This window comes from Mytilus galloprovincialis, chromosome 4, assembly GCF_965363235.1.
Source record: "Mytilus galloprovincialis chromosome 4, xbMytGall1.hap1.1, whole genome shotgun sequence".
In the NCBI taxonomy this organism is placed as follows: Eukaryota; Metazoa; Mollusca; class Bivalvia; order Mytilida; family Mytilidae; genus Mytilus; species Mytilus galloprovincialis.
Genome location: NC_134841.1, coordinates 24,466,522 through 24,483,758, shown reverse-complemented (window position 1 = coordinate 24,483,758; position 17,237 = coordinate 24,466,522). Strand labels below are relative to the sequence as shown.

The 17,237-nt window shown below is 32.4% G+C and overlaps 1 protein-coding gene across 6 annotated transcripts in view; it reads left to right on the top strand.

The window, feature by feature from the left end:
* Positions 1-17,237, top strand: part of LOC143071676 (uncharacterized) — a 103,890-nt gene that overhangs the window by 51,745 nt on the left and 34,908 nt on the right. For all 6 annotated transcript variants that reach the window (XM_076246153.1, XM_076246155.1, XM_076246154.1 and 3 more), the window contains one exon: positions 4,998-5,138. In XM_076246153.1, coding sequence (XP_076102268.1) covers positions 4,998-5,138 — 141 coding nt within the window. The remainder of the gene's footprint in view (positions 1-4,997; positions 5,139-17,237) is intronic.

The following is a 17,237-nucleotide window of genomic DNA, read 5'->3' as shown; positions in this document are numbered from 1 at the left end:
ATCTTTGGGGTATGTAGTTCAAAAAATGTGTCCGGTGACCCGGCCATCCAACCAAGATGGCTGCCACGGCTAAATATAGGACATAGGGGTAACATGCAGTTTTTGGCTTATAACTCAAAAATCAAAGCATTTAGAGCAAATCTGACATGGGGTAAAATTGTTTATCAGGTCAAGATCTATCTGCCCAGAAATTTTCAGATGAATCAGACAACCCGTTGATGGGTTGCTGCCCCTGAATTGGTAATTTTATGGAAATTTTGCTGTTTTTGGTTATTATCTTGAATATTATTATAGATAGAGATAAACTGTAAACAGCAATAATGTTCAGCAAAGTTAGATTTACAAATAAGTCAACATGACCGAAATGGTCAGTTGACCCCTTAAGGAGTTATTGCCCTTTATAGTCAATTTTTAACCATTTTTCGTAAATCTTAGTGATCTTTTACAAAAATCTTCTCCTCTGAAACTACTGGGCTAAATTAATCCAAACTTGGCCACAATCATCTTTGGGGTATGTAGTTTAAAAAATGTGTCCGGTGACCCGGCCATCCAACCAAGATGGCTGCCATGGCTAAATATAGGACATAGGGGTAAAATGCAGTTTTTGGCTTATAACTCAAAAATCAAAGCATTTAGAGCAAATCTGACGGAGTGAAATTGTTTATCATGTCAAGATCTATCTGCCCTGAAATTTTCAGATGGATCCGACAACCGGTTGTTGGGTTGCTGCCCCATAATTGGTAATTTTAAGAAAATTTTGATGTTTTTTGTTATTATCTTGAATATTATTATAGATAGAGATAAACTGTAAACAGCAATAATGTACAGCAAAGTAAGACCTAAAGATAAGTCAAACATGACAAAAATGGTCAGTTGACCCCCTAAGGAGTTATTGTCCTTTATAGTCAATTTTTAACAATTTTCATAAAATTTGTAAATTTTTACTAACATTTTCCACTGAAACTACTGGGCCAAGATCATTATAGATAGAGATAATTGTAAGGAGCAAGAATGTTCAGTAAAGTAAGATGTACAAACACATCACCATCACCTAAACACAATTTTGTCATGAATCCATCTGCTTCCTTTGTTTAATATTCACATATACCAAGGTGAGCGACACAGGCTCTTTAGAGCCTCTAGTTTATAAATCCAATTTATAATAATAAAGGTACTGCGCTTGAATATACAATGTATCATCACATTTTGGCCTCGTAATAAATTAGGTGATTACTTTACACAGTTAAATTCACACTAGCAATTGTTTCAAGTTATATGAAAAATGATGCTTTAAAGAGGACAAACATCTAAGGGTAGAGGACCAAAAACTTGTATTTTGATAGTTTGGTCATATTTTCTATATAGGGTATGGGTTGGTTTGTTTTACCACAATTCTTTTTTCCGTCAAATACAATATTCAAGGGCTTTCATTTCCATCTATGATTCTCTGAATAGAAGGTTGGTTGCTACTTACAAGGAAATTACGGTACCAAGGGTCTTACAGTATGGGTGTCTCATTGTTGAAGGCTGTATGTTTGCCTTAAATTGCTTATATCCACTCCGTTTGAATTTTGGTGGATAGTTGTCTTATTGGCAATCATTATTATTTCCACATCTCCTTATTTTTATATAAGTAGAAGTTGACCATTATGGGATATTTGTAACAGGTATGACAAAAGACATATGTAATCTGCTGATACCTTGATAATGTCCTCTTTTCCTCAGTTATGACTTTACTTGCCATGTTTGTTGTTGAGTAAAGTTCTACTAACATACAATACCCCATGTTTGGAGGACTTTATTGAATCTGCAATTCACGAGTCTCAAATGTCAGGAAGTTAAGCATACATTAGTTAGACGGGGGAATATATACCATATAAAAGCTGGAAGAAATATATCGTAGAAATTCATAGATCACTTCAGAAGAATGTGAGAAAAAAATGTATTCAATCTGCAATTCACGAGTCTCAAATGTCAGGAAGTTAAGCATACATTAGTTAGACGGGGAATATATACCATATAAAAGCTGGAAGAAATATATCGTAGAAATTCATAGATCACTTCAGAAGAATGTGAGAAAAAAATGTAAACATGACTGAACCTCACATTTCCAGAAATCATATGATATTATGAAATCTGATAATAATAAATGCAGGGGAGTATTATTGTTTGTTATCGTGACCCACATAGTGCCTCAGTTTTACAAAATCGTACGATGATGATATGCACATAGAAAATGTTTTGTAATAAATATTTAGCTGATTAAGGATGGCATAAATGCATCTTGTTGACACATTTGAAGAGTAAAATAAATCACATATTACGTAATCCCCTAGCAATAAAATAAATAATCTTATCTTATTTACACCCACTGCCCTCAATATTCACAGGTTGTACACAGCTGTACATATTTCTGCATGTTGAAGGTCAAAATTGGTGCTATATGTCATTTGGATAAGTTTAGCTGTCAGCGTTATGTAATCCATGTCAGAATTGTGTCGTGTTCATGTTAATTGGCACTTTATATATAAGTGAAAATTGGGTTTAGAATTATAAGGTTCAGAACTGAAATGCTTAAAAAACTAAATCAGCACCTTTTAAGATAGGTATAACCTTTGATGAGGGGCTGAATTATGAAATAAATTACTAATCCTGATACATTATTACCTCCCTTGAGAGGGGCAAGATAATAGTGGGGGACTATTTTATCTACTGAATTTGAGACCAAAGTACATTTTGGTAAATGATAAGGCTAGGAATTTAAAAAAAAACTACCAATGAGTTTAGTATAAGTATAATAGTACTTAACTATAATGTTTGGTTTTCTATAGAAGGATTTCAACCTAGTCTAGACATAATATATAAGGTTTACATGATTAATCTATTTGCAAATATTTGTCCAAACATTTCCTTTAAAATTGAAAATAAAATCCTGCTATCTTGGACATCATTGGTTGTAAAATCATAAAAATCTCCCAGTTAGGAAAACTGTGTAATTCTGTTTCTTGCACTGTATCCTTTACTTTTTTTAATAAATAAATGTCATTTTCAAGTAATCAACAAATTGATAACTATATCCTGGAGAAGAGTACTTATGTTTATAAACCTAGGTTCTTCTTGTAATGTCTATGGCCTGTGTTTATCCTTATGAAATTGTCTTTTAAGTCCTGTTTCTAATACTTAATGTATATAAATAAAACTTATTCCTACATGATTCAACTTAACATGTATGTCTGATTTATATGAGTACTCATCTTCTGGTAGACCACAAATTGACCTCAGTTTGTAGAATTGTTTTTTTACGTAAGGTTTTTAAAAAAATATTAAAATGTTGACCACAGAACCAATCTTTGATCTTTTTCAGTTTCATTTTTAGCTCACCTGACCTGAAAGGTCAAGTGAGCTTTTCTCATCACTTGGCGTCCGGCGTCCGTAAACTTTTACAAAAATCTTCTCCTCTGAAACTACTGGGCCAAATTCTACCAAACTTGGCCACAATCATCCTTGGGATATCTAGTGTAAAAAATGTGTGGCGTGACCCGTCAAACCAACCAAGATGGCCGCCATGGCTAAAAATAGAACATAGGGGTAAAATGCAGTTTTTGGCTTATAACTCAAAAACCAAAGCATTTAGAGCAAATCTTACAGGGTAAAATTGTTTATCAGGTGAAGATCTATCTGCCCTGAAATTTTCAGACGAATCGGACAACGTGTTGTTGGGTTGCTGCCCCTGAAATGGTTATTTTAAGGAAATTTTGCAGTTTTTGGTTATTATCTTGAATACTATTATAGATAGAGATAAACTGTAAACAGCAGTAATGTTCAGCACAATAAGACCTACAAATAAGTCAAATGACCAAAATTGCCAGTCGACCCCTTAAGGAGTTATTGCCCTTTATAGTCAATTTTTAACAACTTTTCTAAAAATCTTCTTCTCTAAAACTACTTTGCCAAATTTAATCAAACTTGGCGACAATTATCATTGTGGTTTATAGTTTAAAAAATGTGTCCGATGACCCAGCCTATCAAACAAAATGGCCGACATGGCTAAAATTAGAACATAGTGGTAAAATGCAGTTTTTGCTTTATATCTTTGAAACCAAGACATTTAGGGCAAATCTTTCAAGATTTTAATGTCCATCAGAATAAGATATATCCCCTCACAAATTTTCAGTTGAATCGGACAACCTGTTGTTGTGTTGCTGCCCTTAAATTGGTTAATTTAAGAAAATTTTGCAGTTTTTGGTTATTATCTTGAATACTATTATAGATAGAGATAAACTGTAAACAGCAATAATGTTCAACAAAGTAAGATCTACAAATAAGTCAGCATGATCAAAATTGTTAGAGGACCCCCTAAGGAGTTATTGCCCTTTAGAGTCAATATTAAACAACTTTTCCTCATTTTTGTAACTTGTATAAAAATCTTTTCTAAAACTACTTGGCCACAATCATAATACTAGGGTATCTATTTTTAAAAAGAGTGTCTAATGACCCCACCTACCAACAAAGATGGCTGACATCAGTAAACACATTAACAGGTGAGCGACACAGGCTCTTGAGAGCCTCTAGTTTAGGTTTGCCACATGTTTCAATAGAGTTCTAGAACTTTACACAATTTAAGTTCTTTTACATTGACTTTTGTCATTTAAGTGTCTGTCCTGTAACAAGCTGATTTCCAAGGTATTAGGTTTCAGGAATATTTTTTGAGGTGTGGCTGATATACTGATAAGATGTAACAATCTCATGTAATTCTAAAAAATATGTCCTCCTCACAATGGTCAGCACCACCATTAGCATTACCACTGTTGCTGCTGTCTACACCCTTGTCACCATCATCATCTCATGTAAAAAATGAACTTAAATCTAACCCTATTGCAATAGGCCACTCATGCTTCAGCCACCAAGACAAACTGTCTTCTATAAATTAACTTAACGTTAAAATTAATCAATCATATTGTACTCAATCTAATATATTATAATACATTTTATTGTAGGTGAAGGTCAAGTTTATCAGTGGGGATATGGAAAGTCATGTGGAGACAAGAACAAGCATCTCTTGTCCCCGACACTGGTGGAAAAACTAACAAATGTGGTCAGAGTAGCTGCTGGAGCTAGTCACAGTATGGCATTGACAGGTAAGAGTTATATCCCCTTCAATGAGACAATTATGGGACCTTCTGTGAAATGTGAGCAGAGTAACAGCTAGGGCTCATCACAGTGGCAGTAACATGTAAGTGTTGAGTCTCTGTCATGGGACAAATATAGGTACTTCAGTGAAATGTGACCAGAGTGACTGCTTGAAACACAGTGTGGCATTAACAGATAAGAGTTATATCCCTTCCATTGGAAAATTCTGGCCAGTTACATGTTTACCATTGATGAAATATGGCTCACTACAGTATCACATTAACAGGTAGGCAACATATTCTTACCATTTCACTTCAACATTAACATGAAGGCAGAATATCCTTACCATTTCACTCCAACATTAACAGTTAGGCAAAATATCCTTACCATTACACTTCAACATTAACAGTTAGACAAAATATCCTGACCATTACACTTCAGCATTAACAGGTAGGCAAATTATCCTTGCCATTAAACTTCAGCATTAACAGGTAGGCAAAATATCCTTACTATTACACTTCAACATTTACAGGTCGGCAAAATATCCTGACCATTACACTTCAACATTTACAGGTAGGCAAATTATCCTTACCATTAAACTTCAGCATTAACAGTTAGGCAAATTATCCTTGCCATTAAACTTCAGCATTTACAGATAGATAAAATATCCTGACCATTACACTTCAACATTTACAGGTCGGCAAAATATCCTTACCATTAAACTTCAGCATTAACAGGTAGGCAAATTATCCTTGCCATTAAACTTCAGCATTAACAGGTAGGCAAATTATCCTTGCCATTAAACTTCAGCATTAACAGTTAGGCAAATTATCCTTGCCATTAAACTTCAGCATTAACAGGTAGGCAGAATATCCTTACCATAACATTACAGCATTTACTTGTGGGCAAAATATCCTTGCCATTAAACTTCAGCAAATCTACCATCAACCCCTGAGGGTACCATTCAACCTGTACAATAACTGTCTATAAATTTCTTGTTTATTAAACTTTGGTTTGTGTGTGATTTTTTTAGGGGGGGGAAGGAGAGGATTATTATTAAATTGTATTATGTAAGGATACAGAGAAGGGTAAAATGTTGACAATAGGGCTGATGGTTTACAGTAGGAGATTAGAGGTAAGTGATGCACTACTACTATATGTGACATTGTCCCAATGACTGCAATGTAGGGCTTATTATAGTAGCTCCTTAAAGGTAAATATATCTATACTTGGGTCAATGTGTAGAAAATGACTGATGGAGCTAATAGCATAAGGCATAAACAGCATTGTATTGCCTTGAAAGGTTTGTTAAACATCCTAATCATTTTTTAAAAGTGAACAGAAAAAAATATATTGACTCCTCAATTGCTGATGTATTATACAGTAGAATGTATTGTATTGTATGTATGAACTCTGTAGTTTTAAGTTCATTATTAACCAAAATACAGTAATTTGATGAAAAAAGTATTTCTGGATATTGGCCCATAACTTCATTTTTTTTTCACAGTTGATTGCTGAATTATAATGTGTTCTAGTTAATATTCCAACAGGAAACATACTTCATGTTAATGCAATCTTTCAAAAAATCAGCACCTTTATCATTTACCAATAGTCAAAGTATGAAAAAAAAAATAACTATCTAAGATCTCAAATTACTAATACAGTACATATATAGGTAACCACCGTATATATGTTGTGGACTTTTCTTAGAATATGATTGTATATAGTAGATGTCAGACTGATATGATAATTGAATAAGGCATATAATAATTAGAGTTCCTCTGTGTCTTATTTTATCCTAATTTATTTGACAGCTCCATGTTTGACAGATGAAAGCCTTAATCATGTAATGATTGTTATGGTCAGTTATCCTCAAGCCATTTATCACTGACCAGCATGTTTATACACAATGACCATTACCGGTCATTATTCTATTTAATGACTGAGCATGTTGCTATTGACCAGTGGTCAATCAGAGAACAAATTCTGTTAAACATTGTAATTGTTGCATTCAGTGTTTTGTAAACATGTTGCATTTTTGTGAAGTGGGTTTTCTGAGAGGGGGTGTCATTATGGGAATTAGTTTTCATTTAAAGATAAAATACCCATACATTATACCCAACAAGCTCCTAGTCTGTCGTTGACAAGATTAGATTTAAATTGAAAGGTAGAGTTCTGAATGGAGGACATATAACCGTGAGAAAGAAGAAGGCTTGGAAGAAGAATGATGAAAATTAAAAGTACCGAAATTTTAAATATAACACAATCTGTAAGCAGAAGTTCAGAGAAAGGATTTGAATATAATAGTATACTATGGATACCCTAAAACAAAATGAAAGGGCATCACATTTCTGTAGGGACACATATAACATACTGCTTAACAAGTTAATGAGACTAACAGGGGGAAAATGTTTAAAATTACCTACAGTTTTCATATCTTTTTATTTTTTTATTTTGCAAGAATAAATAAGGTGCAAAATAAAGAAGTAAACTCTAAACTTTTTAAAAGAAGGGTTTAACATGTTCACAAATTGAATGATCAGAATAGATGTGATTGTTATATAGCTTTAGGTTCTTGTGTGTAAAAGAGCTATAATAAGGATAAATCATGCAGTAGTTATATTGTATCTTAAACCCCATTATGTTTTAATGTTCTATGTAAAACAATAGAGAAAAAAAATTATTGCCATAAACTTTTTTATCAAACTTTTATATGGTTATATAATATGATAACCTTTCTCAATCTGGATTTCGCTCGTCTGTATGTAGTAAATTCACAATGATAAAAAATTTTACTGCCTTGAACTCTGAACAGTACTTTTAAAGTTAACTGTCTGTCTTTTGTCTCTTTGATGGAGGTTGAACATTGGTGTAATTATGAAGCAATAAAGCACACCTGATAGTGTCACCACAGGTGTAACAACTTCTTGTTAGCAGGGTCACACGATCCGTAAAACTTCTTATTAAAAATATCATAAAAATAAGCTTAATTAGGACCCTTCACTTCCTAAGCTGCTTAAAACCATCATAGCAAATTATTGGACAGTAAAATAAACACATTATTAGACATTTGACCTTAAAAGGTTGTTTAACAAATTGTTATTTATGAAAGATAGGGTGATCTTTTGTGTAAGTTTATGAGCAAGGGTCATCTTAAGTTACCCTCCAGCTTTTTTACCTGGTTGATCTCTCATTGTTGGATGTTATATTTGATATCTGCGTTTCTGGCGTAACAAATAAAACATATGTTTTTCTATCGATGGTTATCGGCTTAAGTACATGACTAGTATCATTGTGTACAAGGCTTTTTCATGTTAATTGAATACATTATATTAATATTTGTTTTGTTGCTCCTTTGAACATGTGTCTCGGCCAGAGATTTATCCATAGATTCTGCATTTTTAACGGGATCAGAGTCTTTTGTCAATAATTAAAGTGGAGATCTAACTGATTATGATTTATTTAATATTTTAGTATGAATTATTCCCCTTTAACTGTTGCTTTTAAAAGATCATATATAAATTCTTTGACTTGTGGTGCTGTTTTTGTATAACCATAAGTTTAACTCCTTTTCTGTAGTTTTTCAAGTTATTTTTGTTTTAAATATACACAGTGGTAAAAATTTTGCTTATGACAAACATGCATCAGCTGTTTTATCCATTCTCACCATATACATGTACAAGTTAAAGATATTCAAGTTCAACAATAATGTTATCCAACTCCCCACATACTATATATAGCTAGTTTATACTGATTTCTGAACTTTAGTAATTCTGTTTAACTTTAAACACAGTCAATTTGCCCACTCTGTCAATGACATTTATTATAATGTTAAAGACTTGTGAGCCCAACAGTGATATTGCCCACCTCATTTAACAGACTTCTGAGCCCATCTTTGATTTTGCCAACTTACTACATACATGTTTACTACTTTAAATCCAATTTGTCATCTTCTTTAACACACTTCATACAACTGACCGATTTCTGAGTCCAACAGTGATCTTGCTGAACTCACCACTTTTAAGTTACATACTTCTGAACCAACCAGTTATCTCGCCCAAATCACCAGACTGCTTCCCAGCAGTGATCTTGTCTAACCTTCTATTTACATGTTACAGACTTGTGAGCCCACCAAGTCATCTTGCCCAAAAAAACTCTTCATATGTAATAGACTTTTAATATATAATATAAAAAAGAAGATGTGGTATGATTGCCAATGAGACAACTATCCACAAAAGACCAAAATGACACAGACATTAACAACTATAGGTCACTGTATGGCCTTCAACAATGAGCAAAGCTCATACCGCATAGTTAGCTATAAAAGGCCCTGATAAGACAATTTAGCCTATCAGTGATCTTGCCGAAATTACTACATACATGTTGCAGACTTCAGCCTCCATTTAAAGATTAATTATATATTTCAGCTTAAGTTTCTAAATATTTCCTGGATTTACTTTAAATATATTGTAAATTTTTCAGAGTATTTTAGCTAGAGAAGGTGACAAACTGCAGGAGGAGAACTCATTTGATATCTGCAGAAATGTGCTTCTAGTCTTTTCCCCATTAGTTTAGTATAATGCTTAGTCTACGAATTAGATTGTAGAACTTAGTATGCCCCCAGTGGCCCTCATATCATTTGATAAGATACTTGTTTTTTAAAGGCTTAATCGTAATAGCCTAAATTTTAATATTTTCAATTTTAAAAACTCTCATGTTCCATGTTATTTACTTTTTTTATACTTTTATATTACATGTTGGACTATATCAGTTTTCAAATTAAGTCAACTTTCACAACAGTAGAACATGTATAGTATAATATTTGATTAATTATCTATTCGTCCAGACTGACTTATCTAAGCTGAAATCAACACTTCAGAGAGGGTTATGTAAAATGTGTTTTAAATGTCTTCTGAACTTGTTGCATAATGAAGTTGACATAAAACTCGTTTATTTTTCCCCACATTGAATAGTTCACAATGGGTTTCCCGAATGGCATACAATATCTCCACCCGCTCGTTAATCTTTGGGTTACACAAGTTACCTGTAATCAACACCTGACAGGTATTGAGCGTGAAGCATATGGTATTTTGATGCAGAATTAAGCTAGGTCACAATCTCTGATCTTTTTAAATGAATATACAACTGCAGATAATGGGGGGAGTTATTGATAAATCTTACCCTTTTAACTTCCTATCCATATTGTAAACCTTTTGATGTACCAAAAGCTTTTAGCTCAAAATTTGATGAAATGTAATGAATAAAGGGAATCCCATTAAGGGTTGTGAATCTATCTTTTTATCTCGACTTTTTATGAAAGTTAATTACATAAACAAGTTTATTAAAATTGACCTGTATTGAAAATAACATAAGAGGACAGTAAGTTTATAGTCATGTTTTAACTGCTGTCTTCATTCTTAAGATATCATTCGGTCGTCATTCCATTATACTGAAAACCATTAAAGTACAGACAAATTAGGATAAAAACTGATATAGATTTTATAAAGAAGGCTATAAATAAGAACAGAATTTTTTTAATATGGTTCCATAGGTTATGCATTTTAATTTTAAAGATTCAAACATTAGGAATATAACTCCTGTAATTTAAGTTTTAAAAATTTTTAACATAAAATTGTAAAATTGTATTCCAGGGTAGTGAAAGATACTTTACTTTGGGCTGTCAATAGGGAAAATATAAACAGCACATAAATGATTACTTGACTAACAAGAAATTTAAAAAGAATAAATGTCTGCACAAATCTTACGGATTTCAGAAGTCAGAATACAAAAATGTTTACTCATAAGACGACCTACAAGATTGTATACATATTTACTACAATTCTAATATTAAAAGTAGGGTTGTAATCAAAATGAGGACATCAATGGTTTAATGGGAAAGGGGTTTCAAAACTTACATAAATATGGTCTAATGTTTCCTTAATTTTATTAGAATTATTTTTATAGAACATTTGTTATTTAGGGTCCTTTCAGATGCTATGTGGTAATTGTTTTTTACTCATTGTTAAAGGCTTTATAGTAACTCATAGTTGCTTATTTCTTCATCATTTGGTCTCTGGTGGAGATTTATAACAATGGCAATACAATGTATATCATACCACATCTTATATTTACAATGTATAATGATATAGTTGTATTATTGTGGTTGTTAAGTGGACATATCCTATCGACAGGAGTCACTTGACATTATCCTCTTTTCACAGGTCTGTATTCATTGACAAGTTCTTTGCAGCAATGTGCAGATCGACTTGAAGACATTACACAAAAAAATGATTTTTTTTGAGAAATAAAGTTACTTTATATGTTTGGGAGTTTAGTGACCTCCAATATCACTGAACTAGTGCACATTTTTGTTAAGGATCCAGCTGAAGCTCGCCTTTGGGTGCAGGATTTTCACACTGTTTGAGACCCATTGGTGGCCTTTGGTTGTTTTTTAATCTTTGGTTGGGTTGTTGTCTCTTTGACACACTCCCAATTTCCATTCTCTATTTTACCTAATATTAAGTTGATATTTTTTGAAATTATGGTAAGGGTATCCAGATTTAACAGTGTATTATTTACTTACAAGTGTGATGTGCCTGGATAAAATAGAATCCTGAATATTAAAAACATATTTCAAGGTCAGGTCATGTAGTCTGATACTGTGTCAATATTTAATGTGAGATATATAAAATTGTAACTTTTTTTTTTATATTTTGTCTATTTAATATTAAGTCTGAGTTTTTACCATATATCATTTTTTTACTGCAGTATAAAGTTTAAAGAGAGATTTATATACTTCACAAAAGCACATTCTTCATTTACGATTGCAGTCGAGATTAGAATTTTGCAATTTTTATTATTTAAAAAAAGAGATTTATATGCAGTTTAATGTTGAGACATGTAATTTTTCCAGCTCGTTTTACAACAAAAGCAAGATATTGTTCCCTTGGTTTGCAATTAAAAAGATTTACATCGGGGTAAATATTTAATTATATCAATTTTATCGTTAATTATAGAACGATTGTGCAGCCGATTTACACAACAATCAGTAACCTATATCATATGCAGGTAATTATAAGTGATCAAGGTCAATAGAATAAAACATGATCTGTTGCATAAAGTGATTGTTCTGCAGACGAAATGATAACCTGGGATCCAAAAAAATAAATTTAGTTTGATTACCCTTTCCTAATTATGCAGAAAAAACAACTTGCATTTAGCACTTAAACCATATCAAGTTACTATTGGGTACAAATAAAACTGCAGTTAACTTGTAATAATCTTCCACCATGCTGCACTGTAATGACATTTAAAATGCTGTGAGTGTAATCTGGGATGCACAAAGACTTGACCCTTACGACCTGCTGCACAATGCATGTTAGTGTTAAGTAAAGTCCATCAGTAAGATCAATGAAGTTACGCAGCTCATCACTATTTATTATAATGTCAAGCTATTTTTTTAAAAATTTTTTTCCTATTACAGGGAAGATAAAAGAGTATATGATTATCTATCTTGCCACCCTGTTGTGTTTTATGACACCGAGACACATTAATTGTCATAGTCCTCTATGCACCTGTATTACATAATGTCCAGGTCAGACATAAGGGGAAACTTCTCAATTTTTTTTCTGTTTTTAGGTCAAGTATTTTTTTCTCTGTTGGTTTAAAGAGTATCTATGTTTTTGGGTTATAATTTTTTAAATAGGAATAAGATTTGAAGTATAAAATTTGATTGGGTAGTATAGTTGTGATATATATGTAAAATGTTTTCTGCTCTGTCTTGTGCCTTTCACATAGTACTATGAATAGACAAGCTGAATTAAATTTGAATTATTGATTAGTGTTTGCTTTACACCACATTAGTGGGCTGGAAAAACAATAATTGTTACTAAGATACCCCTTATTTGATCAGAGTAAGCCCCTTCAGTATAAATCAGCTCTTACACAAAAGTAGGAACCTTCAGCCTGGTAAGTCTGGTCAATACTAACAGATCTGCCATAGAAACTAAATCAATTGTTCCCCCTGTGTTCCCCAGCAACAATTTAGGTCTCAAGTAAGCTTGTATTCTATTTGTTCAGGTTTTCAAAAAAAAAGATGACTGAGAGCAGACTTTTAAAAAATTTGGTCCACCAGAAAAATTAGAGATGTCTAGCCAATCTAGTTCCTTCAAATCTAACAGGCAACACAACAAAATTAAAACTTTGTAACACATGCTTCTAGGGTAATTTTAGATTAACTTAAATGCCTATGAGCTGAGGATTTAAAAATTAAAACTCACTAAAAATATCTGGTTTTGTTTGAAAGATTTGCAATTGTGTTGGCAAAATAAGAAAATTTGTATTTTTACCTCATGAAGACCAAAATAAAAAAATAAAATCATAAAGATATCATTTTCTTTGCCTTTTTCTATAGTGCATATCAAAATGGACTTATAGAAAAAGGCAAAGAAAATTATATCTTTATGATTTTATTTTTTTATTTTGGTCTTCATGAGGTAAAAATACAGATTTTATTATTTTGCCAACACAATTGCATTGTGTCTAATTTTTCAAGGAAAATCAGAGAGAGAGAGCGAGAGATCTTCTGCATAGTATACCCTCAAGTTAAGGAAGTACATATAGAAAGCATTATTAACTTGCTTGAAATTTCTTATAGTAACTAACATCATGGCTATGTTTAATTTGCCAATTAGGTGCAAAGGAAATCTTCACTTTGTACTGAAGTTTATATTTTAGTGGTTTATACTTGGAAGCTAGCATGAGTGTAATGTTCTTGTTATTTGACTTATACTTTGTAAACAAATTCTAAAATACCATACATCCAGAAATTGTGGAAGAATGAAATGAAGATACCAACTCAAAAACCCATACAAACCAAGACCTGTAATTTTGTGATGGGTAAAATCAGTGACAGATCCAGGGGGTTTCCCGGTGTTGGAATCCCTTCCACCTTTTTTTTTTAACGATCAGTGCATTTAAATGGGGAGTTATAGTTTGAACCTCCCTTTTAAAAATGACTGGATCTGCCCTGATAAATGAAACTAGAACTGACAACTTAAATCTCAATAACATATATTGTATGTTGTCCAAGTTTCTGTCATTGAGTAATCTTACATTGCAGCTCAACAATCACAGTATCAAATCCATGTACTAGTTTCATATTTTTCTGTACTGTTTTGTACTTGTATTTTAATGCTAACAATTATTCACTCTATCTTGAAGCAAAAACCTGAAAGTACTTGTGGTTTCTTAAAGTTACAATTTGGTTTTCAAGTTGTATAAAAGTTATACTGACCCCAAACATTATATTGGGTCCTTGTACACCTGTATTTGTGCAGATATTATGTCCTTTGACCTACTTACCATGGCAAAATACCAAACACATAATGCAGTATTATTATGTAAGGTCACAATCTGCTATCCAAATACTTGTTCAGGGTGAAATATGATTTTTTACACCTGAATGTGTAAACATCAGTGTCAATTTGTTATGAATTATCCTGGTTTTTGTCCACTTGATAGGTTGGCCTCTACAACAACTTGTATTGACTAAGTAATAGACTTACTTGATAAGAGGTCATGACCTTGTCCTGAGATGGCCTTTAAGTTAAGGTATAAGTACAAGTATTCATTTGTAAACAGGGAAAATTACTTGTAATGTAAGAATGTGTTAGGGATATGAAAGATTGAATCTCCCATCTTGGTATATTGTTGTCTTGCTTGTTTTTATTTTAAAAATGTAAGATGTTTTAAAAAATAAATTATTTTCTGTGATAATTTTCAGTGATATGGCCACAGGATCAGAGTTTTATTATACTTGACAACTGAAGTAAAAGGGGGGTCTTGTATTTCTTGGTGTGATTTAAAAATTGCAGGAAGTTTCTTTTTGATCAGAGGTCAAATGGATTTAAATATAATTTTGATAAACAAGATTCTTTATTTTTCTCTCATTCTTTTTTTCTTTCTAAGTTCCATTCTCTTCTGACACTGTTTCAATCTATCTATAAATTTCATTTTGATAATAGAATAAAGTTAAATAAAAACATCTGTTTTCAACATTAGATAACTGATACTTTATATTCAAAACACAAATCACCTTCCCCTAGTTTTCTTTGTAGTACTATAATCCAGACAAATAATTTGATATGTTGGTGAATAAGATAAAAGTTAACTTTTCATTGACCCTTATATAAGTGAGGGCAGCACTCTATGTACAAGAGGTCATTAAACAGGGTTAGAATGGCATGTTAAGGGGCACCTGGCATAAAGTAGTTACTGACATATCAATTTGTACAGTAATCTGAACGGATATACTTTACCTACAGAAGCCAAACTTTCACTGATCCCGAACCACTTTTCACTGACCCTTGGACCGCTGGTAGAACCATAACAACTCTTCCATGACCCCTTCAATAATTATCCAGTTCTTGGAACACTTTCAAGCACTAGGGCTAAGACCAGGATGACCCCTGGGTAATAACGTATTCCAATAAAGGGCGATATGAGTGACAAGCGATAGATCAGTGTTGTCATATTTCATAGATCTACTTGGCTTGTCATAATTGAGTTTCATCTGCACACTAGCAATCCTTAATTAGATTGTAGTGGCCAGGGAATCAGCCTTTCCAAGTATGGTTTTTGTCAGTGTCACTGCTGTGAAAACAATATCAATGGCAATTATTATCCTATGATCAGTTGTAGATTTCATATTATCTCATATCTTTCAAAATAAAAAGTACCAAACATAGAAAAATGTATCTAAAAGAATTATCAGTGATATATACTATTTTTAGTTTTATGTCCTGAAATACAGGCCTTCTTTCCATCAGCCCAAATTAGCAGAGAGTTATAATATAATTATATATGATTATTATAATATTTCTGACTATATTTGGTATTTTGTATTATTCCTAATGATTAGCATATACAGTAGCTATTGTCAGACTTGAAATGAATTACACAAATTCTCCTTTCACAATGTTTCAAGGTTTAAAACTAGGATATAGAAATTTTGAACCCCTGTATCTTAATTTAAACATCAGGTGAAGACTTTAATACCACTACATATTCTGATACCACAAGACATCATCCAAGATGTCACATACATCTGTGTTATCAATCACATTTTTATGGTACATGTATCTTATGTTATACCTGTAATGTTTTATGTGAGGACAATGTATTCAGGTTGATTAAGGGCAATTGACAGTGGAACCAACAGTTATAAGATTTTATGTATTGAATTGAAACTTGAGTTATCTCCCTTTGAGCACCTGTTTGCTAATAGTAAGTTGTCATATGGACTTTTGTATTGCTCACTTGTAAAAATGGAAGGCTGAGAGTGAAGATGATACATTGACATGAACATGCACCTTATGAAATCAACTGAGGTTTACTAAAATATCTGGGATTTGATGTAGAAAGGGGGGTCTTAAAATTAGGAATTAAAGCACCTCATTTTGACACAGAATGGGCTTTAATTTTATCATTTTAAAGGGCAAGTGCTGGGTGCAGCACTGTCTGAATCCACATTTAAAATTTATATAATACTTATACATGATATGCATATATGTACCAATTTAATTGGCACCATGTATATTAAAGTACATTGTGTACCACATTACAAATATATGCTATCAATAGATTAGTATATGTTAATTCCTGTATCTGCACTGTTGAGATTGCTTGTCACTGGGTCATTTTCCAGCAACAAATATAACTTAGAACTAGCCCCAAGTCTGATGGCTTTTTGAGTTCTGATTTGGGTCTTCGTTAGATATGAGAACTCATTGAATTGTTGTATTTGGATTTACACTTTTTTCAAAAATATTCAAATATGTGATATAATGTGTTTCCAAACATTCAGCTTCTTAATTAGTGCACTGGTTGTTTGTTTTTTCCAAAATCTAACATATTAAAGCAAAATTAAATTAACTTTCATTTATTTATTTAAACTGGACATAATCTTATTCTGTGGGTCATTTATGGTGTATGGTAGATCTGTAAGTTTGCAGAAGCAAATTTTTTTGTTCTTCTCTGGTCGGAAATCAAACTCAAGCTTCTGAGATATTGTGGCACAAATGGCATTGCACTATGCCCAACACACT